This window comes from Equus quagga, chromosome 4 (assembly GCF_021613505.1).
Source record: "Equus quagga isolate Etosha38 chromosome 4, UCLA_HA_Equagga_1.0, whole genome shotgun sequence".
Classification (NCBI taxonomy): domain Eukaryota; kingdom Metazoa; phylum Chordata; class Mammalia; order Perissodactyla; family Equidae; genus Equus; species Equus quagga.
The window spans coordinates 131,864,257-131,891,899 of NC_060270.1; the positions used below are offsets into that span (position 1 = coordinate 131,864,257).

Sequence of the window (27,643 nt, forward strand, 5' to 3'; positions counted from 1 at the left end):
GAGTAGCGTACTGGGTGAATTGGTGAGAAATGTCACTCTCCTTTTCACTCCTTAATTCCCACACCCATGGACTCTGACAATGGGAGAAACCATACATTTCGAACTGGTTGAGAACATATGCTCTGTATCCTCTAGAACTGCACCCCAAACTCGCAAACTACTGTCTTCCTGCTGGTATAGCAACTGAGTCTTCAACATGAGTCCTTCCATTTTTCATAAGGCCAACACTCATATTAGAACCTGTAAATCTCATGAGTGTCAGTCAATTGCCTCATTTCCCTTGTAATGTGAGTTCCTCAGCAGAAGCAGTGTAGTGTGGAAACTCAAAATGAGCAAGTCACTGAGTAAGTGAATGAATAAATGACAGTGTTGGCAGAAGCTTGGGAAGAGAAAGGAAAGACCCATCTGGTACAGACAAATCACTGCCCCCTTCTGTGTTAAAAGAGCTCCAGTGGATTCAATTCCTTCTAAACGGCTGCCTGGTCCCTTCAGGTGTGGTGCTGTAACAGAAGCATTATGTTTGTTTCTGCAGCTGGCAGCTTGGACAGTCAGCAGGGCTGGTGAATGGTCGTCCATGATGATAAGTCCTTCCATAATTCCCATCACTGCCATCATGACTTCTTTGTTTATAGCTAGAGTGACCATATATCCCAGTTTGATGAGGACAGTTCTGGTTTATGCTTGCTTTCCTGGCTTATTAATTACTTTAACTCTCACAAGTTCCCGAGGCTGGACAACATATTACATGATTATTCTATTCGTAGCTCACCATGCATACACTGGCAAATGCTGGTTGACATTCACAAAATAGAGCAACTGGTCAACTATATTATTAAGTGCCTCCTTTTGCAGTGCTGTCTTTTATTAAGCATTTACATGAAAATACAAATATGCTCACATTATATTCTATTCTTTGATCCCTTCTGCCTCTTCCCCAGACCTCCTTGTTACCAGCCCTTCAATCTTGTTTCTTCTAAGTTTTTGATCATGCAGCCAAACTGTTTGCTACTGACCATGATCTACGTAGATCCACACTTCCAACCCTGGGGTCAGATGAAGATCCATACTTCTGACCATCTCTCTTTCTAGGAAAGGTTAAAAAACAAACTAATATATTCCTTGAAGTTGTACCCACTAGAAGGATTCCCTTCCTGCCGCCCTTTAAGGCCACTCCTAATGACGCTGTCATTTCCACTTCTGGATGGTGCAATTATATTTTACAGAAACATCTTTAAAGTAGTCCCTAATTTCTTTAAATCATATCAAGAATTTTCTGGCATTTCAATTTCTTTTAGGTAAGAGCCAGGTTTGGGTCAAAAAACCAAGTGCCATTCACATCTCCTTGACTAGTACATTGAAACCAGGATCTCTGGTAAGTGCATTCACATCAATAAATCTGACCACATTTAACTTAAGTTATTTTCTCCATAGACAAGCACCATTACAACACATTGCCTCCTATATTTCTCAGGCTTCTGCCAAGGCTTGTGGCAGGGGGCACTCAGCAGTATGAGGGTCAGGGTACCCGGAGTCAATCAAATCCACCCAAATGTCCCCAATCCCAGTTCTCCCCACCCCACTCTTTCCCAATAAGCAAACTACCCTTCACATACCAGATGTGGCAAGGCTGTGAGTTAAATTACATTGTAATTTGGCAACCCAGTGGATCAGACTGTATAATTCACTTTTGGCTCTGTCAAAGTTGTAGCTATGAGAAATAAGGGGCTCTTTGAGGACAATCACAGAAGCTCTTTAGTCCTCTGACCATGTCTTGAGCAGAGAATTTAAAACTCTGAATTATGCCATTTCTTTAATTTCTCCAGTGCTTTTGAAAGAATTCAGCCCATCTCACATCCCTTGTATTTCAAATTCCTACCATATTGACCTATTCCAGCAGCCACTTGGTCTACCAAATCAATGCCTATAAATAGACTCTTTATTCCAGGAAATCAAGAGCATAATTTAAGTTAATGATTTTTGCACTGCATGCCAGGTACCACACAGTGTTCCATTTTCAGATGGTAACTAGATCTGCACTACCCTGAAACCCAACTGAGTCACATGAACAATCCTAGATTCCATCCTTGAGGTTCTGGTTTATTTATTATGAGTTTAGTGCAGAATCCTTCTAGGTACATTAAGCAAAGAAGACATTTAACATAGGGAGTTAAGTGATTACAAAATCGCTGGAAGATCTGAGGGAGCACAGACCAGGGTAGGCTTCCAGGTCGGACTCTTAGAACACTGTGGAACCAACCTTCCAGGAGTGCTACCTCCTCTGTCCCAATCAGGACCAAAGGGTACCACCACCAGAACTAGTGCATTCAAGAACACATCAGGGTGGATGTGATTCCAGGGATCAGAATGGGATCAGGAAGTCACCATCATCACCACCTCTAAATACCCATAAAACTGGTGGCCAGATATTGAAGTTCTGTTGGAAAAGAAAAATAAGTCACGTGTCCATAATCTTGCTTGACAGCAGAAATAAGTAAAACGGCAAGAAGACAGCCACTGCTTCCCTTATGCCTTCCAAATCCCAAATGAGTGTATCTAATTGTCAAAATCTAATTCAACTCCAGAAACTTAGATGCTAAAGAGTCTGGAAGACGTGGTTTTTAGCTTTCCAGCTCACTAGAAAGAAGTGAGATGCTTGGTACCAAGTGATCATATTTACTAGAGTAAAGGGAAAAATAAAAATAAAGAATGACTCCTAAGTTTTTGGCCTGAGTAACAGGAAGAAATATCTACTGTGATGGGGTTAGGCTACAAGGGGAAAATGTTTGGGGAGAGATTCAAAAGTGCCTTCTTTTGCCTTGTGTGGAATACAAAAGAAGACTTGTGTGGGTCAAAAGCCAAGTTTGGGGATGAGCGCAACATACATGAAGAAAGATTATCCACGTCTTTCACCTCCAAATGGTGCTGGTTCCCATCCGTGACTCTTAGGGAGGGGGCCCAAGAGGGTGCCTAGAATATTTTCAAGCATCTGTAAAGAGAGGAGGCTAACATCTTCTTCCCCAACTGGAAGTCTGCTCTGTCACCAGGTGTGCTGACCTGCTCCATTGCTACCAGAGCAGGAAAAGAACCCTGGGAGAAGATGGTGTGGTGAGACGACCAGGGCAAGGAGAGGCCAGGACCGTGTGCTCAAGGCTACTAAGAGGTACTGAAGAGGGATCTCACCTTTCTGCAGACCCTAGATGAAATTAAGGGCTACAGATTTGTGAAATACTGCTGTAGCATGGGGCAAAGACACACACATGAAAGGAATGTGGCACAGGCCATCATCGGTAGGTCAATTTGAAGATGCAGTCAAATCTTGCAGAGGATGACCAAACCTGGGGGAGATGCTCAAGATAGGGTCCCTCAGCAGCTAGAGTTTGTCAAGGTCTTCACCTGTCCGCACTCGGTCAATCTGTGGACTTTATCAGTCCACAACTGGTCAAAAAGCTAGACTAGGTGTGATATCCAACAGTAAAGGACAGTGCCTGGACACCACTGACAGGAGGCTGTCCATCTTACGACCATTGCAAAAAGAACAGCCAATTTGGCTGGGTCAATTACATCAGTAAATGCTCTCTACCTCTCTCATTTTCTTTCTCTCTCTCCTTCTCCCTCTTCCTATCTTTCTCCCCATCCCTTCCTCCCTCCTTTTCTTCACCTTTTCTCTGTCCCAGCACCAGATGATAAGCACAGGAAGGAGATTAGCATGGGAGAGCAGTCCCCACACCTTCCCATCCCTAGAGCCTCAGGTTTACCTGCACTGTGGGGAGGAGAAGAGCTCTGAGTAGAAGATGAAATTGAGCTCTTAAAACAAGCACAACTAGGGGCTGGCCCCGTGGCCGAGTGGTTAAGTTCGCGCGCTCCGCTGCAGGCGGCCCAGTGTTTCGTTGGTTCAAATCCTGGGCGCGGACATGGCACTGCTCATCAGACCACGCTGAGGCAGCGTCCCACATGCCACAACTAGAAGGACCCACAACAAAGAATATACAACTATGTACCGGGGGGCTTTGGGGAGAAAAAGGGAAAAAATAAAATCTTTAAAAAAAAAAAAAACAAGCACAACTACGTATTCATAAACAAAACTATCTTAATAACCAAAAGTGACTGAAAAATTCTGAAATTAGACTGAAAGGTCAAAAGGGAGCCTCTCCCAGAAAAAAGAGGCTTTGGCTAAGCATAGTTGGCAACAGGTATCAAAACAAAATTATTCCACATTTATACCTCAAGGAACCAAGACACTTCAATCAAGCCAGTTATGTCAACAATATCATTTACATTCTATTTTTAACCTCTGAGCCTTTTCTCTTGGCATAGTTCTAAAATAACCTTTATTAGGAAACTGTAAGACTGAAAATGATGGCTTTTTGTACCAATCACTTAATCCAGTGGCCTCTACTACACAGGTCATCTCATTATCCTTCCTAAGAGAATACAGATTTATGTTGATCTTCAAAGCTTTGGAGAGTGTGGACAAAAGCTGTCCTGAATATTAACATACTGAGAAAAAGAAAATGTAAAACCAGCTGAGGAAGATAATCAAGTCTTACAGCAAAGCAAACAAAGTGTCACCCAAAGAAAACTGCTTATTCGGGAATGAGCGGAAGTAACGTGTTTTTTTTGTTTGTTCTTAATTCAGCAGTTTTACAGAATTGAAAATTCACCTCCTTTATTTACCAGTCCCAGCACAGCTGCCCTTTTCTAAGCATCAAAATATCTATAAAATTTCCTTAGCAATGTGGGATTTGATTGAATACCAAAAAAGAAATTCTTTTTTTTTAAATTTTTAAAATTATATTAACTAGGAGAATATAAGCATCTACTTTTTACTTTTTGGGGCAAGAGAAAAATTCCACTTCATCCTTTTCTAAATGAAAATATATACATGTTATAAGGGTTTTGCCCTGTTGTAAGGAAACAATCTATGAAAGGCTAAATTTATAAAGCAAATTAATTAGAGATGACTAAGTGCATCACAAAATGACTCACTTATAGGTCCTTTAACTATAGAATTCTAGTATAATTAATTTTACGAAAGTTTGGTTTATACAGAGATTTGTTTCAAGTATTATTACATAAAATGAAGTAAACATTAAATAAATAAACTCATGTCCATCTTTCTGAATATTCTCCTATCAAGTCATACAGTTGATGTTGATACAGTATTACCAGTATTTAGGATTATAATCACAACTTTCAAAGTTCAAATAACAAAAATATGCATAATTCTATTTTAGGGTAGGAAAATTTTAAGATAATACTCTTCCTATCTTACAGTATTGTATTTGATCAAAACACTAACAGCAAAGTTTACATTCATTTAATGATATAATTTAATAACTAACATTTCTTCTATTTTAATCTTAACCTCCAATAACACACAAACCATGCCTTTCAGGTAGCAAATAAATGACTTCGGTTGAACAAAAGTCATACATTTCTTAGTGTTACTGATTTTTACTAAATTTCCTCCGTAACTTAAACTGTAATTCTCCTCCACAATATGTGTGTTGATTGATTGCATTGTGCTTGTATTTATTGGGCTCTTTCTATTTATTTATCTTTATGACTCATCCTTTTTTGGGCCCCTGAAGAGAACCTTGCTGACTGAGTGGCTGGCACACTGACACGTTTCCACTGCAGCACATTTCAGTGGTGGGGCAGCCCATAACCAGGGGCCATAGGATATATGGGGACAGCAAGCACTAAGGGCAGTGTCTTCCTACCAAAGCATCGGTAAGACCCACTAACAGAACCAAATCTCATTAAATAATGCAAATTCAATTTGGACCTCAAGAAGTAGTAAGGATAAAATATCTATTTTGCTTTTTTTTTTCCTCCCCAAAGCCCCCCAGTACATAGTTGTATATTTTTAGTTGCGGTCCTTCTAGTTGTGATATGTGGGATGCTGCCTCAGCATGGCCTGATGAGTGGTGCCATGTCCGCACCCAGGATCCGAACCGGCAAAACCCTGGGCCACCGAAGCAGAGCCTGTGAACTTAACCACTCGGCCACAGGGCCAGCCCCATATTTTGCTTTTGATATTTCTTGCTCCTGGGATTCTAAAATAATATCTGAAAATGGAACCTACATGGGAAAAAGACAATGGCTTATTTGGATTGTTTTGAAAACAAAAATCATGTCACTTCACCAAATAATCACATTCTCAGAGACTTTTACCTACTTGTGTGACATTTTTCATTATATCTCTCCACGTTTTATCCACAGTTGTAAATCGTCTGCCTTCCTCAGGCATTTGAGACATAATGTCCGGAGAACTGAAAATGGGCTCCAAATACAGCCACGTGGCTTGGACCTTGAGCCATTCATCTAGAATTTCCTGAAGCAGCAGGAGTTTGCCCTCCCATTCTCTGAGAAACAAAACACAGAGGCTCTTATCAATAGCAAACCAAGCAATGTTTCAGATGACAAAATTCAAAACCAGGACTAGACTGTCAATCTTTATGCAATCTTTTATTCCAATTTCTGTTCACCTAACTTCATTCAAAGATAAACCGCTACATTTGTTGTACAAAATTTGTTTTAAAATAATAGCATCAACATTTACGCTTTTACAGACACACATGTTAAGATATACCTATCTGCAAATGGGCTAGTTTCTCTATATGTCATAACAATAAACCTTTCTGCAATCCAGTCCCACGGGGGGAGGGTAAAAGGTGAGGAATGAAATGCTGGAGACAGTAACGGTGTTCTCAGGGAAGAGCACTCTGCAGCTCTCAGGGAAGGTAGTTACATCCAAGACTCATTTCCTTTAACGTTCTTTTTTTTTAAAAAATGTAGGCCCATAAAGGCTTTATTTCCAGAATAAAATATTTCAATTCATAAGATGTAACTGGCATTTAAAGAAAAATCTACATCATTCTAAATATATTAGTGTAGCATTCATGAGAAGGAAGTATTTTTGAATTTACAATAGGTTATCAGTTCATTTCTAAATATGGAGAACAAAAATAATGACAATTTCCTCAAGAATAAATATTATAATTACACCAAAAACTAAAAATTTTACAAGCACAGTTCTAAGATCTCTGTATGTATTTGCTCCATCCTCACAACAACCCCATGAGGTAGGGTCCAGTATAATATCTATTTACAATGGGGAGACTAAGGCACACAGAGATAAGTACCAGGTTCAACTTGACCCAGCTAATAAGCAATAGCGCCAGATTTGAATCCAGACAGCTGTAACCACTATGCTATAGGAGATAACACAGCTATAAAGAAGAATGATTGGTTAATGGCAGAGGGACTTAGAGATGGGCTAGCTTTAAGTACATATTAACACATCACTCATCATTTATAAGTGGTGATCTGTAAGTCTACGTTGTTAAAACCAAGAAACGCAAATAGGAGTTCTAAAAGTCACCGGGCATTTTCAAATAACTTTCTAAAATATCTTCCTTTCAATGTTTATCAGTGAATTTGTTTTACCTCTTTTCACAAGAAATGAATGCCTCTGCTTTCTTCTGGTGCTCTTCCCTCTTTCCCCATCTAATCTGACTGATGCAGAAAATTTCCCACTAACTAATATCTCATGCACAGTCTTTAAAAATAGAATCTAGATATACCAGTTCCAGAGCTGTTCAAAAATTACTCTTGATGAGCACATGGGAGCAAGCTGGGCAGGAGGCAGAGCAATCAGCGAGACTGAGCCAATACGAGGGCATGTGCAAGTTTCGGATAATATACTGCTTTCCCTTACCATGCAAATTCACACTTCACACTGAGGATGGTAGTCTGATTTAGATTTACTCACTTTTTTAAGGTAAAATATAAACTGCTTGACACAAATTACAAAAATTGAAAAAAATTGGACAGGATAAGGGTTTAATTTAATTGGCTGTGTCAGATGCTCAAAATTTCAGACTAGAATCACAGTTTCATTTTTTCGCACTTATCCAGCCATCACTCATGCATGGGAGTTGAAATTGCTTTCAAGGATCATCTACAACAAACTAATTAGTATATTTGGAAAATGAAATTATCTTCAGTTTTATAATCTATACATTCTATAAACTATGTTCATAGACTCGAAATTATTTTTGAGAGTCAAATATATAAGATCAGATTGTAGGCAATAAAAATGAATACCTGGGCTGAAGATCCACTACCTTTGTCATGAACGTGGACGACAGCAAAAGGATCAGTGCCCTTCCAAAGGAATCAAAGTTCTCATTCCTTACAATGAAGTACTTAAAATAGTAAGGATGAAATGCAGAATCAATTTTCAAAAATAACTATATAGTACATGCAAGTGATGATTTTGGTAACATAGTATAAACATTGTCATATAAATATAAACTTTACCTCATTTGTTTTTCGTAAGGCTTAATGAATGGAGATCCTCGCATAGTCTGTGCCTTAATAATGTGGTCATCCAACAACATCTGAATTTCGTCAACTGATGACAAAATAAATGTCCCAGTTTCTCTATAAGGAAGAATGACAAATTCCATCGCATCCCATTCATTAATCATCTTCTCCATGGCCTTTTCGAGAGAATATTCTTTGCTAGCTGCTTCACTAATACCTTCAAACCTATCTAGATACGGTTCCAGATCCATGTCCAAAAAAGAGAAGATGGTGGAGTCTTCTGCTGGCTGCAGAGGGTAACCCACAATGTTGGACATGGCCTCCCAGTGCCTGGGGCGCAAACCAGGATTACAGATCACTTGAATGAGAGGAATGTGCTGCTTGAAATCTTCCACTTTCGCTCTCACTTTTTTTGTCATTGCCAGTGCATTTGGAGAATCATGGAAGGTTTTCTCCAGTTTATATAGTCCTCTCCAGTAATTTCCAACATCTGTTTCTACTTGGTCTGGATTCACTTTGTGATATGGTCCTTCTGTCCAGCCTCTATATTTGTTGCTAAATTCAACAGCAGTTTCATAGAGACGAAGATAAGGGTTCAAGCCATCTTGGATTTTTTTCCGCTGAGGATATATTGATGGTAGCCAACCAAATGCCTCCTCTTCAGCATTAAACTGCTCAATCTGCAAGGACAGGTATTAACTATATTATTCTGAAAGTGAAGGGTATTCAAAATTAAATTTTTAAAAAAATATTTATATTAAATGTGACCCAAAAAACCCTCATTAAGCCCTAAAGTTAAACTTAATTAAGTCATAATCTAGAAAAACTGAGCAGTAATCTTTCTCCTATTTCTTTTTAATTACAGTTTCCAGAGAACGATGACTGTTTAAGTTAGTTAAAATAGTAAAATAAATGTATATATGAAGAAGTCTTTGCCCAGACAGATACACTGAGGATTTAGCTTCTTTTATTAATTAACAAGAACTTAAGCACTTTTAATATACACAGTATTGTATCAGGTACTGTGGAAAATAGAAAAAAGTATTATATTGCAAAGTACCACTCCAAGGAGTTAGAAATCCAGCTGAGAAGACATATGTATGTAGAAACTTAAATAGCGATTGTTCAATAATAATATATGGCAACAAGACAGATGCCTTAGAGCAGTAGTGTTTAATATAAAATGAATAATATATACTAAAAATGCTATCACTCAGAGGCGAGAGATCATGCTGAAATAGTGCAGGCACGGATGCTTCCGTAGAGCAGATGCAACTGGAGAGGGGTCTTAAAGATATGTAGGATAAAAAGAGGCAAAGAAGGTATTAATTTCCTCTTAGTTTAGTAGTGAAGTATGTGAGGATATGGGTGGTTCAGAGGAGAAATCTACAGAATTCAAAACCCTGAGCAAGATAGATACTGATAAGATATTAAAATCTTTCAATGTAAGAAAAACGGTGGAGCATTCATAATATGGTCTGTTTTCAAATTTCCCCTTTTTAAATAAAAAGCACAACTAAAAATTTCAAACATCTTATATGGCAAAGGCTGTGGCTTTTGTCCCTCCAGCATCTTCTACTGAGAAAGCTGACTTCTAAAACAGCAATATTGGGAGCAAAGCGGCTTGAAGAAAGAAGATAATGGGCCTACTTTAAAACACAGCCACCAAATCTAAGCTGGCTCTATCAAGATGGAAAACTAACCAGTAACCAGGTGTTATTATCATGTGATGCAAACAATTAAATGATACAAAATCAAATTAAGAAGCAGATGGAGGCATAGCTCTTTCAAATAAAATATGAAGGCCACTGAAATGTTATCACTACTGATAGAAAACAGTGATGCTGTTCCTCCTTGATGCGGGTCTGTGAAATCCATCTGTGCCATTTACATTATTCTCCAATTAAATGTAGTTCAACTGTTATATTTGAACCCATTTCTTAAAGGTGAATATGCAATACAAACTCAATGTTCTTTCTTTTGCACTAATTCGTCCTCTTAAGAATGTTTTAATCCTACCTTGTCTGCTGCTAAATCCAACTTTGCATTCAGCGTTTGGGCCTTTTTCAGGTACCGCTGTACATCCTGAAGATCCCCAAGTGAGTAAAACTCTTCCGACTGCTTGGCATAACTCTCCAGTTCCTCCACAAATCGTTCACACCGCAGCTGATAAAAACAACATCCGCTGTTACTATTGAAAAGTTAAAACCCCTAGGCATCAAGAGAAAATTTAAATATTTGTAAGGATTATGAGAATTATTATTATATTTTGTCTCTGGCAAAATATAAAGAAAAGGATGACCTGGAAGATGACTGGGATCTAAAATAAGCAGAATTTTTTTAGGAGTTGGAATTTGAAACTAATGGATCAAGATTCCTGTAATTCACAAATTAGAGAAAGTTTACCCTTGTACTGTCAATGTAAGAAGCTGTAATAAAATGAGTAAGAATGTGTTAAACAATGATATTCATTAGTACGCTAAAGAATTTATGCTAACAAATGATTTATAAGCATTTGAAAAATCTCAAAATCATCAAGTATGGGGTAAAAGAAAACTCTAGTTTTTTAAGGGATGTAAAGACATTTGTGGCATTTTTACAACAACTGGAAAAAACAAATTTCTTTAATTGCATTCTGATATTCAGATATCTCTTTAATTGGCAATGCTGAAACAAAGTTTTCCAAGGTTATTTTTCTTGTCTCATGGGCTCTCTTCACAAAAAAACGTATAAGGTAAATAAATCCAGATTTAAACTCCAGCCTAAAAACTGTAGCCTTCCTATATCAAACAGGTGTGTGTTTTTTTAATGAGAGGCTTATTGCAAACTTGTCATTGGTAAGGTATTCCAAATTAAATGGTTCTAAAAGAAAGAGCTCTTAATAAAATATTCAAAAGTCAAATCTAGGTTATTCAAAAATAGATTTTGTATTTTATAGATTATCTAGGTTGATTTCTGTCCTCTTTCCTTCAGTTTCCTGTCAAATTTATTGCTCTGGCCCAGTGGGAGAAGGGAAATGAGAGGAAAAATTCAACATTATGTGCAGTTTCTAGAATAGTATACTTCACAATAAAGTATAGATAATTCTGGGCCACCTACCAATTTTCTAAGAGTCTATTATGGTGTAACTTAAAGTGTCTAATATGTTTTTTAACATTCTGAAATGGCCTCAATATAAATAAAAATATAGACTACAGTTTAAAATGAAGGCTATTTTTAAAGTCTGTCATTTATTCTCCAAACAACATATTCTGCCAATTGTATTTGTATTAACTGTATTTGTTGCAGCATGGTAGAAAGAGGCTAGGCTTGCTATCAAGGGACACCTCTACTGGCTGATGTGGAACAAGTTTCACCGCCTTTGGGAACCTTAGTTTCTTCATCTGTAAAACGAGATAGAAAATCCTAAGTCATTTATTCGGACAATAGCTATGGAGTGCTCACAGCATGCCTGTGTGTCAGGCACTGTGCTGGCCAGGAGGGATAATAGAGAAAAGGTCAACATGAGATGGCCCTGCTATCAAGGAGCTGACCGTCTAACAGGGAGATAGACATGAAAATAATAACATAATGATCAGGTAACTGGTCCAGTGGAGATGTGTTAAAAGTATAACAGGAACAGAGGAGAAGCAGCCCTGAGGTCTGACTGAGAGGGCTTCTCAGAAAGCCAACCGAGCGTGCTAGATAGACAAGCATGTGTGCGGGGCAGGGGTGAGCTCCAGAGCAACAGGGAAAATGCACAAGAGACGAGAGGTAGGGGAGCAGGGACCTAGGAGCTGCCCAGGGTTATGCAAGGAGTGGGGAGAGTTAGGAGATGATGCTGGACAGTAGACAGGAACATCACAAACCATCTTACATGTAGGACAAAAGAAAAGAGGTTAGAGTTAGAGTGATGATTCTGGGCACAAAACGTAGGTGAGTGTGAGCAATTACGAGATGTGAAGGCACTCTACACCAAGGGAGCTTTGATGTTAAATAATAAAAATAAAATAACTCAAAAGAGTTCTATAAACCGTATAAGACAAATAGTATTTTTATTAATGGTCACTTGTGGGCAATATATTAAAATGCTTTCTCCCTTGACAAATCAAGAAATGATGCCACAACAATCCACTATGTGTACTATCTCCCACTAAGATTTACAGTATGAGAAATATGTGTACTAACTTCTACTAAGATTTATAGTATGAGAAAGCTAAAATACATGACCTGTGAAATAGAAGTTGCCAATGCTATGTAAGAAGTTAATACTTCAAAAATATCTGTGATGCCAACCTTAAGACTTTCTTGATATTGCTCTGTTTTCTCTTTAACAATTTTCCTGTGTTCATCAAAAATTTCTTCCATTCTTCCATACCACTGGAAAACATTATTATTTAGCCTAATGTCTGCTGGAGAAAAGTTGGCACACTCAATGAGGAAGGCAAGGCAGTTTTTAGAATCCACCAATCTCTGTCCCAGTTCAATCATATCAGTTGTCTCTACTTTCTGAATATAAGCCTGAGGGAAAACAAAAATTACAGACGGCATTTCAATGAACAGCTCATGTTGAAAAATAGCCTGTGGAAATACACTGCATAAATATGTACACACTTGGTAGAAGGAAAGACTTTTGGTTCCAGAGAGGGGACTGCAGCCCAATTTACTTCTCATCCATCCCAAACACCTTTACTAAAATAGCAGGGGAAAAAATAGAAAATACTAAACAATACACAAAGAGCACTGGAAAACCAGAGAAGAATGCCATGGGTTTCTGGAAGATATGAAGCAGGTGCCATCTGAGAGACCATTTATTCTTTCAGAATAGCATTTATGGGCACCTATTATGTGCTTGACACTCTGCTGGGTGCTGGCAATTCAGTGTGACAACAACCAGAGGTGGGATTTGCCCTCAGAGAGTTTATAGTCTAGTTGAGGGAGACAATTATTAATCAAATAACCACCACAACAAACGTAAAATTGCAAACTTGCAACAGACACCAGAGCCGCAACACTTTCCTCAGTTACAAAAACTAAAAAATAACTGCAGGCAAGTTTAACAAGAACTGTGCTAAATCTATACGAGGAAAACTATAACACTTTATTGAAGGACATTTTGAAAGTTCTGAATAAAAATAGAAACATATGTTAAGACATAACATTGTAAAGATGTAAATTCTCCTCCAATCAGTCTATAAAATCAATGCAATTTCCATCATAATTGCAATGGCATGTGAAAAAATTAAATATGACATAATTCTAAAAGTCTCTGAAATAGTAACTACTCAAGTAAAGACAATCAGAAGTAAAGACAATCATGAAAAAGAAAACTGATGGGGACCAGCCCTGCCGAATATCAAAACATACTACACAGATATGGTCATTTAGACAGTTCTCGCTCTGGCCCAGGAATAGAGGACGGAGCAGCATAGAGAGAGTTCAGACATGGATCCAAGTACGTATGGAAATTCAGTGTTGAAAAGATGCATTGCAAAGTAGGAGTGAAATGACATCATTTAACAAATCGTATTGGGGTAACTGGCTATTGATTTTGGGAAAAAGCAAGAGCCCTAGCTACCTAGTAGGAGAAATACAGAGAAGCCATATTATTAAATAAATAATTTGCAGCAGAGTCATGATTCTGCCTTTGCAAAAACAAATCTATTTGTGTGTGTGAACGGGTGAATGTACAGGTGTGTGCGTGCACACCTATGCACATGCCCATGTGTATGCACATATATACGCAGAGCTCCCTCAAAGCTCTTTTGATACATCTTAATTTATTTATATATCTTAATAATATAAACGCCAAAGGAAATCTGCTACCCCCACTGAAAAATGAGAACACTGGCCGCTACCTGCAACCAGTGTGCTCACCTTCCCCATCTTACGCCCTCCTCCCTGTCTAGGAAGTACACACTTCTTTTTAAAAAAACGTTGTTAAAGCTCTTTGAAATCTCTAATCTCCATCTCTCTGGCTCTCTCTCTAGTTATATATATACATATATATCTATATATATATATACATCACTATATATACAATATATCATATATATCACTATATATAAGTTTGGAGAGAGCAGAATTCACCCTCAACTAACAGAATCATTACCCTAAAGAAAGAAATTATGGAAAAAGGGAAACTTTTATTTTTCTCTTGGTACAATCCCATATTGTTTAAATTTTTGCTTTTGTAATTAAAAAGAAAAAAACAAGCAACATTGCCTAGAACTCTTTCACTGATATATCTTTCTAATTAGACCAAATGTTTTTAAGTTGCAAATTCAAACAAATAAGATGCAAACCATGGTGGTTTCCACAGGTAACAAAATGCCTAGCTGAAAATATATTTTTCTAATATGGTTAATGATATTTCTATGTAAACAACTGGACTTTTATTTCTCCTTACTGATATATGTGACTGATTTCTGTGCTAAATAAATTGAGAAGCTATTTTGCCCTTGCAGGAATAAATGTTTTTAAGGTACAGACATATTTTTTAACACCAGTTAATGAATCCTATTTACTAATTCTGTTAAAAGTTGCTATGAACAATAGAAATTGACACTAAACAACCCCAAATTCCTAAATATTTTCAGCGATGGCTAGGAGGGTAAATAAATTACGCTCTTCATACTGAATATTCATCTTTCCAAAAGACTTTACAATTAGGGAATTCTCCAGCTATCTTTATAATCACCGATAATCAAAGTATCAATGTCCCACAACAACTAATATATAATATACAAATATTCTAAAAGAGAATATATCTAGGCATGTGTGTATATCGGACACATAAATTCACATAGTAAGAATCCCAATCCAAGTACAAATACTTTAAAGAAAATGGAACTCTTTTAGTTAGAGGCTTATATGTAAAATTTGGTTCTAATGATTTTGACAAACTTTTAAGTGAATAATTTAAAGAATGTACAAAAATCATTTTAACTCCTTTTGCAATTTCCTACCTATACAAAGTTTTGAATGATTTTACATGCTTTGCTGGGTACACTTAAGTATTTTAAAGCCTAAAAATAAAAGGGTTCTATTTTGGATCTTGGGAATGTTAGCAAAGGAAAAAAAAGATCTTGCAAAAGCTTAACGTTATAAGAGTGAAAAAAGAATAAAATAAAATGGTGATCAACTAGTTGTTTTATATTATTTTATTCACCATTAGGTAGACTTCAAGCACAGCAGGAACATGAAAAATGATGAAAGTGACACTTATCTAATATTTTCAGTACCATAAAGCCTATGCTCAAACATAAAACACTTCAGCAAACTACAGCAGAAAATTTTAATGTATAACAAAAGACAGGCTATAGAAAACAAAATATTACTTAAGAATTAAATATTTGTTGATTAAAAGAAAATGAAGGGCGACCACACAGTTTGCTCAAGACAGTACTGCTCTATGCCTTTAGCATGGTAATAATTATTAATAGTGCTTTCAAAAATATCCTGGTAGATGATTGCATTGACAGCTCCAGTACCTCACCTCTTCTGGTATCTCACTCTGACTCTGAGGGCACGTGACTTTCTTTGCCCAATGGGATGTTAGCTATGCGACACAAGGAGAAACCTGAAAAGCATTGGTACAATTGGGCTTGCTTTTATGCCTCTACCGTGACATGAGAACACACCCAGGTGAGCCTGTTGGAGTTTGAGACACAAGTGGAGCAGAGTCCAATTGCTGAGGATAGCTGCACTAGTCAACCCGAAAGAGAACTAGCTGACCCAATTGAGTAAGTAACCCCAATGAGACCAGAACCGGCCAGGAGCACCCAGCCTAAACCACCAAACTGCAGACTCATGAGCTAAGTATATAAAACAACAACATTACTTTAAGCCTCTGTGTTAACGTTTGCAGGGATTTGTTATTGTATTATCATGTCAATAATTAACTTCTTATAAAAGCTGGCAAAAAAAGAAAAACAATTAACTTTTACACCCACAACTATAAAGAATTTAGAAGCAATACCTTCATTTCCATCAGTTCTGCTGTATTTGGAGGAGTGCTAAGAGCTTTTTCAGCTATCTTCTCAAATTCATCACATAATCTGAAACACCAGACAAAAATCAATCTTATATATTTAAATTTCATTCCTAAACAGGTTCCTATAGATGATTTAAATGTTCCATTACATGAAAAATAAAGTTAGATTATCTTACCTATACGACAGCTAATGAATGAAAAGCAAATTTGTGTTCATTTACTTATTCATTCAATACACATTTAATGATCATCTATTGCATTCCCAACTATAGGATTAACTGACAGAGATACAGAAATGGACAAGATGTAACAATGGTCCGCAGCCTGTTCACAATCCAGTATGGAAGACAGGACCATAAACAATCACATCCAACCTAGAATTTTAAGTGCTCAACCAGAGATTTTTTGAGATGGCACCAAAAAAATGGTACAAAGGAAGGGAGTCATTAACCCTACTTGGAGAGAACGGTTAAAATGGGCCTGTATGCTCAGAAATTTCTGGTAATATGCAAATATTTCCTATTGATTTGGGTTGCAGCCAGTATAAATAATGAACTTACTGTGAGGTTAAAAAGAAAAAAAGAGCAAGTGGAAGTCCAGATAAAACATGTAGAAATTTCTTCAAGAAGAGTGGCTGAGAGGTGAGGGAGAGAGAAACAGCATGGTGATGATGTTGGGTTGAAGTGAGGGGTCTGAAGATGGAAGAGGGTTTTGAACATGTTTGCAAATTTTAGAGACAGAATCAACAGCAAAGGAGAGATTTAAAATGTGATACAGAGGGGATGGCTGGGGGAGCCAGCTCCAGAGGGATGGGATGCAATGAGGTTGAGCTCATAGGAACTTTGAATGGGTGTGACAGACTCTTGCCGTCTGAGAATGTGGGCCGACAGGTATGAAGGGGTTCATGGACATGTAAGGGCAAGGAGTTGAGGGTCTTCACACTGAATGGTTCCTCTAATAGTCCATCCAGTGAGTCTGGTGAGAAGCATAATTAGGAGAAAAGGGGAAAAAGTAGAACTGGCATGAGTTCAGAGGGTAGTTAAAAGGCAGAGAAAATAGCTATGAAATTAAAATAAATATTTCACCTGGCATGAAAAGCTACAAGTAAAAGACATTTTCACTATCCTTCCAGCACTTTTAGAGGAAAAGGTGCTTTAAGTGAATATGTGATTCTGGTTCCTAGATAAGCTACGCGAGTCCTGGTCCTCTTTCATGTGGTGCCTCTCTCTTCAGCGTCACCCCTCAGCTCTCTTCCCTCACAGTGTGTGGGAAAGCAACGCCAACCCCTCCTGGTTCTCGGGATACACCATGCCATGTTCATACCTCACTCCCTTCTACATAGTATTTTCTCTACCTGGAATTCTTTCACCCACATTGTCCACCTAGCAGATTCCTACTCATCCTTCAAAATGAACTCACACATCACTTCCCCTTTGCAGCCTTCCCTGGCGTTCCCCTCTCCCCCAACTTCCACCCTGAAAGAAAATCACTCATTTCCTTTTCTGTTCTACCTCCGTGGCTCAGCACAGTGCTCACTGCACCCTATTGTAATGTGCAGGTTTGTATGTCTATTTCCCTTTCAACACCATCACTTCCTTCAGCAGTTTTACTCATATTTAGAGTCCAAGTACCTAACTCTGTGCCTAACACATGGTAGGTAAATAAAGCTTCCTTCAGCCTTAGATACAGCCTGAAAGAAATATTCTATTTAATACCATAACTACAAAATTTTTTTTGATTATTTGGGTTTTTTTCCATGAAACTGATACCAGAAAAGAGGTTCCTAGAGTGACACTAGCACCAGTTGTTGGAAGACTGATTACACTTCTTGTCTTAAAAAAATAGGTCTTCTGCTTTGCACATCAGCACTCTGTAAGTTTACTTAACATGAGTCAGTTTTCCTAAAATCTCCAGGTTACTCAACAAATGAATTTTTAGTTAAGACAAGTTCCCATGGCTTTGAAGGGTAATTACAGTAAGATGGAAATTCCAAATTTGAGGGTCCCTGAGGACCTAAAACAACTACTGTGTAAATCTGCTTTGAAAACCCAATTTTGTGTATTGATTATACAAATTTAAAAATCTGAAGTTAGAGAACATCCATCTGACTTGTGCAAATGAAATGCACACACATTTTAATACCACTTTAATTCAGACAATTGGGAAGGCATATTTGCAGTGAAAACAAATAATACTAATAATCATGAAATAACACATAAAGCCAAGTAAAAATACATTGACATTATCTTTCTTTTGGGTCATTCATGACCCTGCTCTAATCCACTATTTTAGTTGAACAACAGTTGTTTCTATTTAACATCCTCCCCCCAAAATAAAAATATAATAATATCACATAATTACCTTGTATTTACTTCCTGATGATCTCTGAACATTTTAGCGATAAGTTTTCCACAGATAACGTCTGCTCGCTTCACCAAAGCTCTGATTAATTCCTCACAGCGCATTTCAAACATTCCTAAACGAACAGTCTGCAACGTTAAGTATCAAAACTCTATTAAACACGAAAAGAAATAAAAGATTCCCACAGTTTTACCTTCCTCATACTACTGATTTTGTGTGTGTGTGAACTAACAAGATTGAGAGTTTTTTAAAAATATGATACAGGCAGGGATTTTTACAACTATTTTCTGGATAAGTCTCCTTGAAGAGTTTGTTGCCTTGGAAGCTAATTCTATTTCAAGACAATAATGGACACAAAACTTCAGAGGACTGAGTTATTGCTAAATAAATAGTGTGGGACTTAAATGCTATATTTTCTCTGTACAAAAAAATAATATACATCCATGACAGAAATTTTGGGAAATATAAAAAAGAACAAAAGAAGAAAATTTTAAATCACCAGTGTCCTACTAAACAAAAGTAACCACATTTTGGCCTAATAACCATATTTTCCAAATGATTTATAAACACCAAAGCAAAAAAACATAAGTTTTTAGAATTTTTGAGGGCTCAAAATAAATAAAGTACTTAGAAATCTGAGTTGTAGGAGATGTTCGCACTCTGAGCACAAGAACCGTGTCTCTTTGACTACCTCTGCATATCCAGGACGTGCCACAATGCTTGGCACAGCGAGCAGCTCAGTAAATATTTTTCCTGTTGATAGCAATGTTCTAATTCTTCAACAGTATGGTCTAAAAATATATCCTAATAAAACTGAGAAAAGATCATGAGGCACAGAGAACAGTAGTACAAAACAGGTCAATTACCTTTCTGGATGTATACTGTATTTCCTCTATTAGTTTTTGGTATTTGCGAATTTCCTGTATTATTTTCTCGTAATTATGATTTTCTGCGAGGAAAGCATCAGCATCTTGCTCAGCCTTTTTGGTAACCAAAAAGTCATACTTGTCATAGAGTCTGCGGTGCTCGGTAGGTGCCACGCTCTCTCTCATTGTCACTTCCCTCACCTTTTTTTTGTGAGCATCAACAATTTCACTGAGAATTATTGGCTTCAAGGTTGTTGGTTTAGACTTACTTTCCTAAACAAAGGGGAAAAAACAATATTAGTTATTTAAAATACCTGAAGTTAAGGTAACAGTAACATTTATCTTTGCAAAATTGCCAATCTGACCACATTGTCTTTATTTTTATTCACAAGATCTTTATGATTTTCTAATCTCCCTAGAAAGATATTCGGTCTAATCACAGCAGTATTTTAAATATTTAGGTTTCATATAATTTTTTTGTTTTCCGTTTAAGCCACTTAGTTGTGTTCTGTTTTCTGTAAGGATGAAAGGACAGCAGCTTGAAAATATACACAAAATTAAAGTTAGAATACACAATAGCAAAATTCACATTTTATTCGTGCAATTGTACATGCTAGTGTAAGGTAGTGCTTGCACTGTATGTTACTTTTAAAAAATAAGCCAACTCAACGTCATAGCATACTCTTTGATCACAGTACTTTTTCACCTTAGGAACAATCTATCTAGAACAAAGAAAGATTGGTTACTCATTCATTGACCTTTGATTTTTGATTCTGTGAAGAGCAAGTAGAGCCGAGTAAAATCCCCAGTTATGAAATCTGCATTCTGCGATCACCGTTAGAATGATGGCAGGCAAGGATGGGTCAGACAGCCGTTTTAAGTAAGCAAAGAAATCTCAACAGCCTGTCTCCTGTTTTCAAATAAGAAGACAAGTAAATGTGCCTACATGGTTTATCATCTTGAAACAAGTTACACTTAAAAATACATTTGCTCTATCTGTCTTCCAGAAGAAGGGATTTTTAACTGTAACAAACAAAAACCATTGCCCGTAGTGGATATTCTACAGCATTCAAATTGATATCAAAGAATTCCTCAGACAACTGGGCAATTTGTTCAGGTATCCAGGGTGCATTCGCCTGCTCTGTCCCCTCGTGGGCATTTTAGGAAAATATATTGCGTAGAACTAGATGCTTTATGAGAGCCTCACCTCTGGGCTCGGTAGATACTTGGTGTTATCTTCTCGGAAAAAGAACCTCAGGATAAAGTAATCTATATTATATACTGTATGCAACGTGAAATTATTGGATCTAATGTGAAGCTCATTAATATTCACTATAGAATGTTTCTTGAATTTATTAATACCTGCCTAATTTCTAAAGCCTAAAGATCTATCTTTCTAAACAGAACTGGATATCGAGACTTCAGAACTATATTAGAAAGTATACTTTTGATATGAATTCTAATCAATTCCTGTTAAGAGTTAAGAGAAGTGATCTTTCGTGTGAGACAGCTCAAGTGTTCGAAAGTGTGTCAAATTCTGTCACAAGACGGTGCTGTGCTGGGACCCGCAGCACCTCAGCCCCTTGCAGGTTTGCTTTCCATGGGAAAAAAGTGTATTTTAATTTGACTTTCAGTTACTGTCAAAGATTTGATAAGAAACAGTGATACGAATTCCACTCTGAGTTGCTGTCAAAGATCACTGAGACCACATTCAATTATTTTACCGAGAGTACTGTCTATGTCACTTGTTTCCAAATTTGACTGATTGCCAGAATCATCTAGGGAGATTTTACCAGCACCTGTTTCTGAGTACCAACTGTCATTGTGAATTCACATCTCTGGAGGCAAGGGGCGGTGGTGGTGGGGATCCCCAGATTTGTATTTTTATTTTTTTTTTTGAGGAAGATTAGCCCTGAGCTAACATCTGCCACCAATCTTCCTCTTTTTGCTGAGGAAGACTGGCCCTAAGCTAACATCCATGCCCATCTTCCTCTACTTTATATGTGGGACGCCTGCCACAACGTGGCTTGACAAGTGGTGTGTAGGGCTGTATCCAGGATCCACACCGGCGAACCCCAGGCCGGCAAAGCAGAACGTGCGAACTTAACGGCTGCGCCACCGGGCCGGCCCCTGGATTTGTATTTTTAAAATGTCACCAGGTGAGGCTGATGCATAGGGTTTCAGAACCACTGCCCCATGTATAAGGCCCCACAGAAAACCTATCTCTCAAAATCTGATACCAGGAAAATACCCAAGCAGTCTAAATTAAATGTTCAATCCTAGTTAAAACTTATCATGTTTTCCTCTTCACTTTAAAAATGAGGAAGCTCATAGCTATATTTTACAACCATAATATCATATCAGCTGTATGCATTCACATGATTATAATACTTCTCTCCACTTCAAGCTTTGCCTAATAACTCTTATTAACTTGTTACATTTGTCTATTTCATAAGCTACCTCAAATTGTTCTTGAAAAAAGGTAGGGTATGAATAGAACAGAAAAAGGTGCACTAGATGAAGTGGAATTAAACGAAGGACAGATAGCAAGTTTCTAGAGAGACTTCTACTTGTGCACTATGAGGAACAGATATCCCGAAAACAACTACCTAGTTCAAAACACAAAAAGATGCTGGAAAAAAATGCTAAATACAACTTTAATAATGCATAGCTAAGGAAGGAAAAGAATAAGGAAAGTCTAAAGGGCCAAACATGAGAGAATCATGAATGAGAGGGAACTGTGCAGAAGCGAGCAGCTGCCTGGAGACTCTGTGACCCCGGTGGTCTCAGCTCTGCTTTACTGAGTCTCCAGGAAGGTAGAAGATGTGTGGGTTGGGGCGTGGAGGGGAGAATGGCTGTCAGGGAACAAAGACTCAAGCCTGAGCCAGGTGGGAGTCATAATTGATACCCACACACGAAGCCAAGAACACTGAAAGGTGACTGACACAACCTCAGAATGAGGGTTCTGACGACACAAAATTTAAGGATGCTGAAAGGTGACAAAACCTTTGAATGTGGGGGCAAAAGTGAGAAAAATGTCCGTTTTGGCCTTATTTCTCAGCAGAAAAGAAAAAAGATCGTTATCTTAAGAATTTGTAACCACAAGCCTGATCTCATACAGATTTGGGTAAACATTCACAAGGCCAGTGTGGTCCACAAAAGCTTTAGGCAAGAATTTTGTCAAAAATGGTCCTTTGCCTAGCACCGCTCATCAAGCCATGCTGTGGCGGCATCCAACACAAAATAGAGGAAGATTGGCACAGATGTTAGCTCAGCAACAATCTTCCTCAAGTAAAAAGAGGGAGATTGGCAACAGATATTAGCTCAGAGCTAATCTTCCTCACACACACACACACACACACACAAAAAATGGCCCTTGGTCTGCAGGGGCCTCCAGAGCACCTGTTAAGAGAATGTGCAATTTCCAGAGGAACCAACTTCAGCCAAGGCCTCAAAGACTTCCCTGCATAAAGTTCTTACATGGATAAGCCCACAATAACAGAAGGAAAAACACCCACAGAAATAAACCACCAGGAGCAGAAGTCAGATCAGCAAACAGAAGAAAAAGAGTCATGAATCCATGACCAAGGATGAGAAACTATCAAAAATGCCCTGGCCTATTTGAAAAAGAACTTAATGGAATTCCTAGAAAATAAAATAATAAAACTAGAAGTTCTATGAAGAGGAAAATATCCTCAAAATGGAAAATTTCACAGTCATAATGTTAAGTAAAATAAAACAATTCACAGATTATTTCTAAGCTGACCATCTATGCAAAGACATGGAAAACTAAACAGAAAGTGTTCAGGGATATCCAGACATGTAGGAAGTTTTACCTTTAAAAATTCAGAATAATAACTAAAAAATTCAAGATACTCATTGTTTTGATAGAGGGTAGAAGGATAGAGATGTGAACAGGGAAGGGCAAGGGGGCAGGGAGAGCTGAAAGGTATCAGTAATATTCTATTGTTTAAGTTAGCGTGGAGGTACCCAGGTGTTAACTTTATTGCTACTTAAAACTTCAAACACTAGTCTCTTATACTCTTTTGTATGCATGAAATATTCATAAACTATTTTAAAAATTAAAAAAAGAAAGCTACTGGTTGGACTTACAAAACTTGAAAATCTTATAAGTTAAGGAATTTTCAGACATGCTTATCTCATATACTAGATGGAAACAACTACTGTTGAAATGTCATTGTTGGCATAGCTCTGCCAAATATTTGGCCAAAGAGAGAAGGGAAGCAGGATTTATGATCTGAAAGTATGGAGACTCTTATATTGACAGAAAAAGATGTAAGACGAGGGTAATCAATTGGAGGACAGTCTTACAGAGCTAGAAGAGTATAACAAGGGAACAGCATGGTATGAGTGCTACAGCAACTCTTGCTGACCGCCTCAGACCTCATCACAACTGTCCTTCCTTGCCCTCAGAAGGTCTCCCACTGAGTCCAGTGGAAGACTGGACTAGGAAACTAGGTATGTTGTAAGAGGAGCTAATGGGAAAAAAACCAACACTTTTTTGAAGCAAAACTTCCTTATAAGTCCATGTTACTAGGCCACTTACATTCTGTACAGCAGTGGATACCTGTCTACACCTTTTAGAAGTTATTTGAAGTGAATATCATCATGCCAATTCAAGCAATCAGAATATCACTGTTACTTACCCACTTGGAATACAATTTTGTCTCAACTCTTGGCACAAAACTGACAGCCTTAATCATGACATCATAAACATTTAGAAAAATTTCTATATAGTCGTTGAACTCAGGTTCAAACTTAATGGTGTTATTATCAAGAATCAGCCTCATGACGAAACCTGCATGTTCAAAAGCTCTAACAGAATCCTGCAAAAAAATAAAATACATAATATATATATATATGAATATACATATGAATTGTGGTAGACTAAGGAGTGTACTGGTTCCAATTAGAATACATGGGAACTCACCTTTTGTCTCATGCCCTAGTCAGTTAAGCCAACAGATGAATTGGAATCAAACAAATGACAAAGTAAACTGTAAGTTTTACAAAGAGGAGCTCTACTAAAACAAGCAAGAGCAGTTCCCAGCTAGACTTGTTCATATCTCATTGTATCCATTGGGCTTAAAGATCAACTATAGGGTCAAGGTTTCAGGAAAAGGAGGATGTGGACAGCAGTGGGACTCTAGAATCTTGCAAGAAGGAGCCCAAGAGAACACTCAAATTCCCAGGCCCTGCTCACACTATAACAGGACATTCTTCCAGAAAGAAAAGAGCTCCTCATGGAAAATTTCCCCAGCCATCATGACCCAAATTTCTCAATTATGGGAATTTTCACTAATCCTCATCAATAAGATGATAATTAAAAATCCTAAATATGCAGGTTAACACTAACTTTTTTTTAATAGATAAGGTCTAAAGATATAATTTCTGCTCTCCCACTGGTAAAGGTATTTTATCATTTTCCTCTCCGAAAGAATTGAAAATAAATAAATTAGCAAATGAATATTGGTGTGAGTGAACTGTACTTACTGGGGGTTGTGCAATTAAGTCTGTGAAATCTTGCATGGAGACCAAAGCAAGGTCCTGCAGTTGTAAAGTCATAAGTGTAGCAGCGCAGTTGAAAAAAGATTCTAGTTTGGCACTGTTGTCACCAGTTGGCAACTGCTTTTTTTTATTACCTTGGTAATAAATATTCTGCACTTCTGGAAACCATCTTGAAAGAACAAAAGACTTTTAAAAGTTAATACTTTCAGTAAATTACTCCTTTTACATTAAGCATTAACGGTAACCTCTGGATATCCAAGTCTTACTTAAGAGGTATATTGTTAAGTGACATCATCCACCCTCTGAAATATAAGCACTAGCATACTTCACTTCTTCTAGGAAAAGAAATCATAGCCAACAGAAAAAAATTCACCAATGTGATGTGAAAAAAACATAAATCTAACTCCCGGAACTATGATTCCTGCACTTTTTGAATAAATATGACAAGTAACTTTATTGGATATTACAAAACACTCCTCTCCAGTCTCTGAGATGTTCTTCAGGGAATGGATTTGTTCATTTAAAGCTGAAATGTGAACAACTGATTAAACCAAGAGAGGGCTTACTTGGCTCAACCCACGTGGTATTTTACCATATTCTATCAGTTTCACAATGACTTGAAAAAACAAATCAACAAAATCAAGAATATTATTTTCTTATTCCCCTTAATGTCAAATCCTGAAAGAGTGACACATTTAAAACAAATTTTCCAATGTGTATGTGTCCTCATAATAAAAGGATAACAGTGAAATAGACATACAGATACATCATGATGGTAACAAGTGAAGTTTTCAGTTTATAAAACCACTGTCCAACACTGCAAAATTAAGGAATATTAGTACCTCTTTCATGAGAGAGAATGGATTTTTTAAAATAGAGAGTCAATATAATTTCAGGAGTTGCCTGAATGCTCCAAAAGAGATCTAAGTTTTAAATATATGTATCCATCCCTTTAACAAATATGTGTTTAGTGTCTGCTATGTGCTAGGAACAGTGTCATGGGAGATATAAAAAAAGACATGACCTCATCCCTTCTCTCTTATAATAATGAAGGCAATGTGTCATAGCAGAAAAACAGCTTTGAAGTCAAAGGATAGAGATATAATTTTCCATTTAAGTAATGGAGAAGGGTTTTATAGTGAATACAACTTCACTGAAGAACAGATAGAAACGAAAGGGGGAAAACTGTAAGAAAAGGATATGAAGTAGAAGTAGGATAATAAGAAAATAGGAGGGATGAGGTTGGCTAATATATCTGGTCATTTCACTGTCTATAATAGAGATAAGAGACTAGAAATAGGAAGAAATAAGTGGGGGGAAGTCCATAAGGAATTCCGCAGAAGTTGGGAGCTAAACACAAGAGCTTGGGACCACCTTGCTCTCTAGGATGAAGCCATGACAAATCTTCCTGCAGTGATGCATCACCATTAAAGCACCAGGTAAAGAGGACAAGTAGCAAATACTAAGCAGAGACAGGCAGTGGTAGATGAAGAAAGGGGACTGAGAAGCCTCCAGTAGTTCAGAAAAAAAGATGGAATAAGTTTGGGACTGTAAGACTGGAAAAAGGGTAAATAAAGAAAATACATTTTAAAAATTGTTCGTTCAATCATTGTCTCAAAAATATTTACAGAGCTCCCCACTATGTACAAAACTCTTGGGGTACAAAATATTACTCAGTTCTCAAAGTGCTGATAGACTAGTGGAGAAAAAAAGGCATATACACAAATAGATATTATAAAAAGAAGCAGCTATAAGAGAATAAACTGTCAGAGGCATTCATAAGGAAGAGATTATTTTTGATGAGATAACAGTAAAGACTTCATGGAAGAAGGATCATTTGGGCTGGGTACTGAAGGACAGAAGAGGGGTTTCTCCAGTAGTGAGCTACATCAAGTACTTTAAATAGTGTGAACCATAACATTTTGATGATGGTATTCAAGGGGTTCTCATTTTATTTTAATTTCCTTAACCTCTGATTCAATCTGATACCATTATGTATGCAAAAATGACAGCGCTAAGAGTCACAGAGCTGAACAGTGAAGCAACTAAACAACTTTCAAATTTTCTTAGAATTCCCTTTGCACAGATGGAAACAAACAAGAAGTAACTAATTATCTTAAAAATCAATAATTGAGGGGGCCAGCCCGTGGCCGAGTGGTTAAGTTCGCACGCTCCACTGTGGCAGCCCAGTGTTTCGCCAGTTTGAATCCTGGGCGAGGACATGGCACCGCTCATCAAGCCATGCTGAGGCGGCATCCCACATGCCACAGCTATGAAGGACTCACAACTAAGAATATACAACTATGTACCAGGGGGTTTGGGGGAGAAAAAGAAAAAAAAAACAATAATTGGTTAAACAGGAGAACAAAGAACCTTTAAACTTACCATTGGATAGATATTTAATGGTGGGAAGGTATGGTTACAGACTAGTCTTAAAAGTTATGTCCTGCTTAATTTAACTTGACTGTTTCTACAGGCACGGCTCAAGGTGAAAGTCTTTTTAGAGCTGAGAATGGAAAAGACCTTAAAAATCAGATTAAGAAACGTGGACTCATTTTGTCAATAAAAGTGAGGCACT

At 37.5% G+C, this 27,643-nt stretch overlaps 1 protein-coding gene across 1 annotated transcript in view; it reads right to left on the reverse strand.

The window, feature by feature from the left end:
- Nucleotides 1-27,643, reverse strand: part of DNAH7 (dynein axonemal heavy chain 7) — a 235,411-nt gene that overhangs the window by 162,625 nt on the left and 45,143 nt on the right. Inside the window, exons 11-19 of the mRNA XM_046658055.1 lie at nucleotides 25,051-25,234; nucleotides 24,204-24,383; nucleotides 19,537-19,809; nucleotides 18,671-18,798; nucleotides 16,295-16,373; nucleotides 12,610-12,834; nucleotides 10,354-10,500; nucleotides 8,329-9,014; nucleotides 6,182-6,368 (exon numbers count right to left, since the gene is read on the reverse strand). Coding sequence (XP_046514011.1) covers nucleotides 6,182-6,368; nucleotides 8,329-9,014; nucleotides 10,354-10,500; nucleotides 12,610-12,834; nucleotides 16,295-16,373; nucleotides 18,671-18,798; nucleotides 19,537-19,809; nucleotides 24,204-24,383; nucleotides 25,051-25,234 — 2,089 coding nt within the window. The remainder of the gene's footprint in view (nucleotides 1-6,181; nucleotides 6,369-8,328; nucleotides 9,015-10,353; nucleotides 10,501-12,609; nucleotides 12,835-16,294; nucleotides 16,374-18,670; nucleotides 18,799-19,536; nucleotides 19,810-24,203; nucleotides 24,384-25,050; nucleotides 25,235-27,643) is intronic.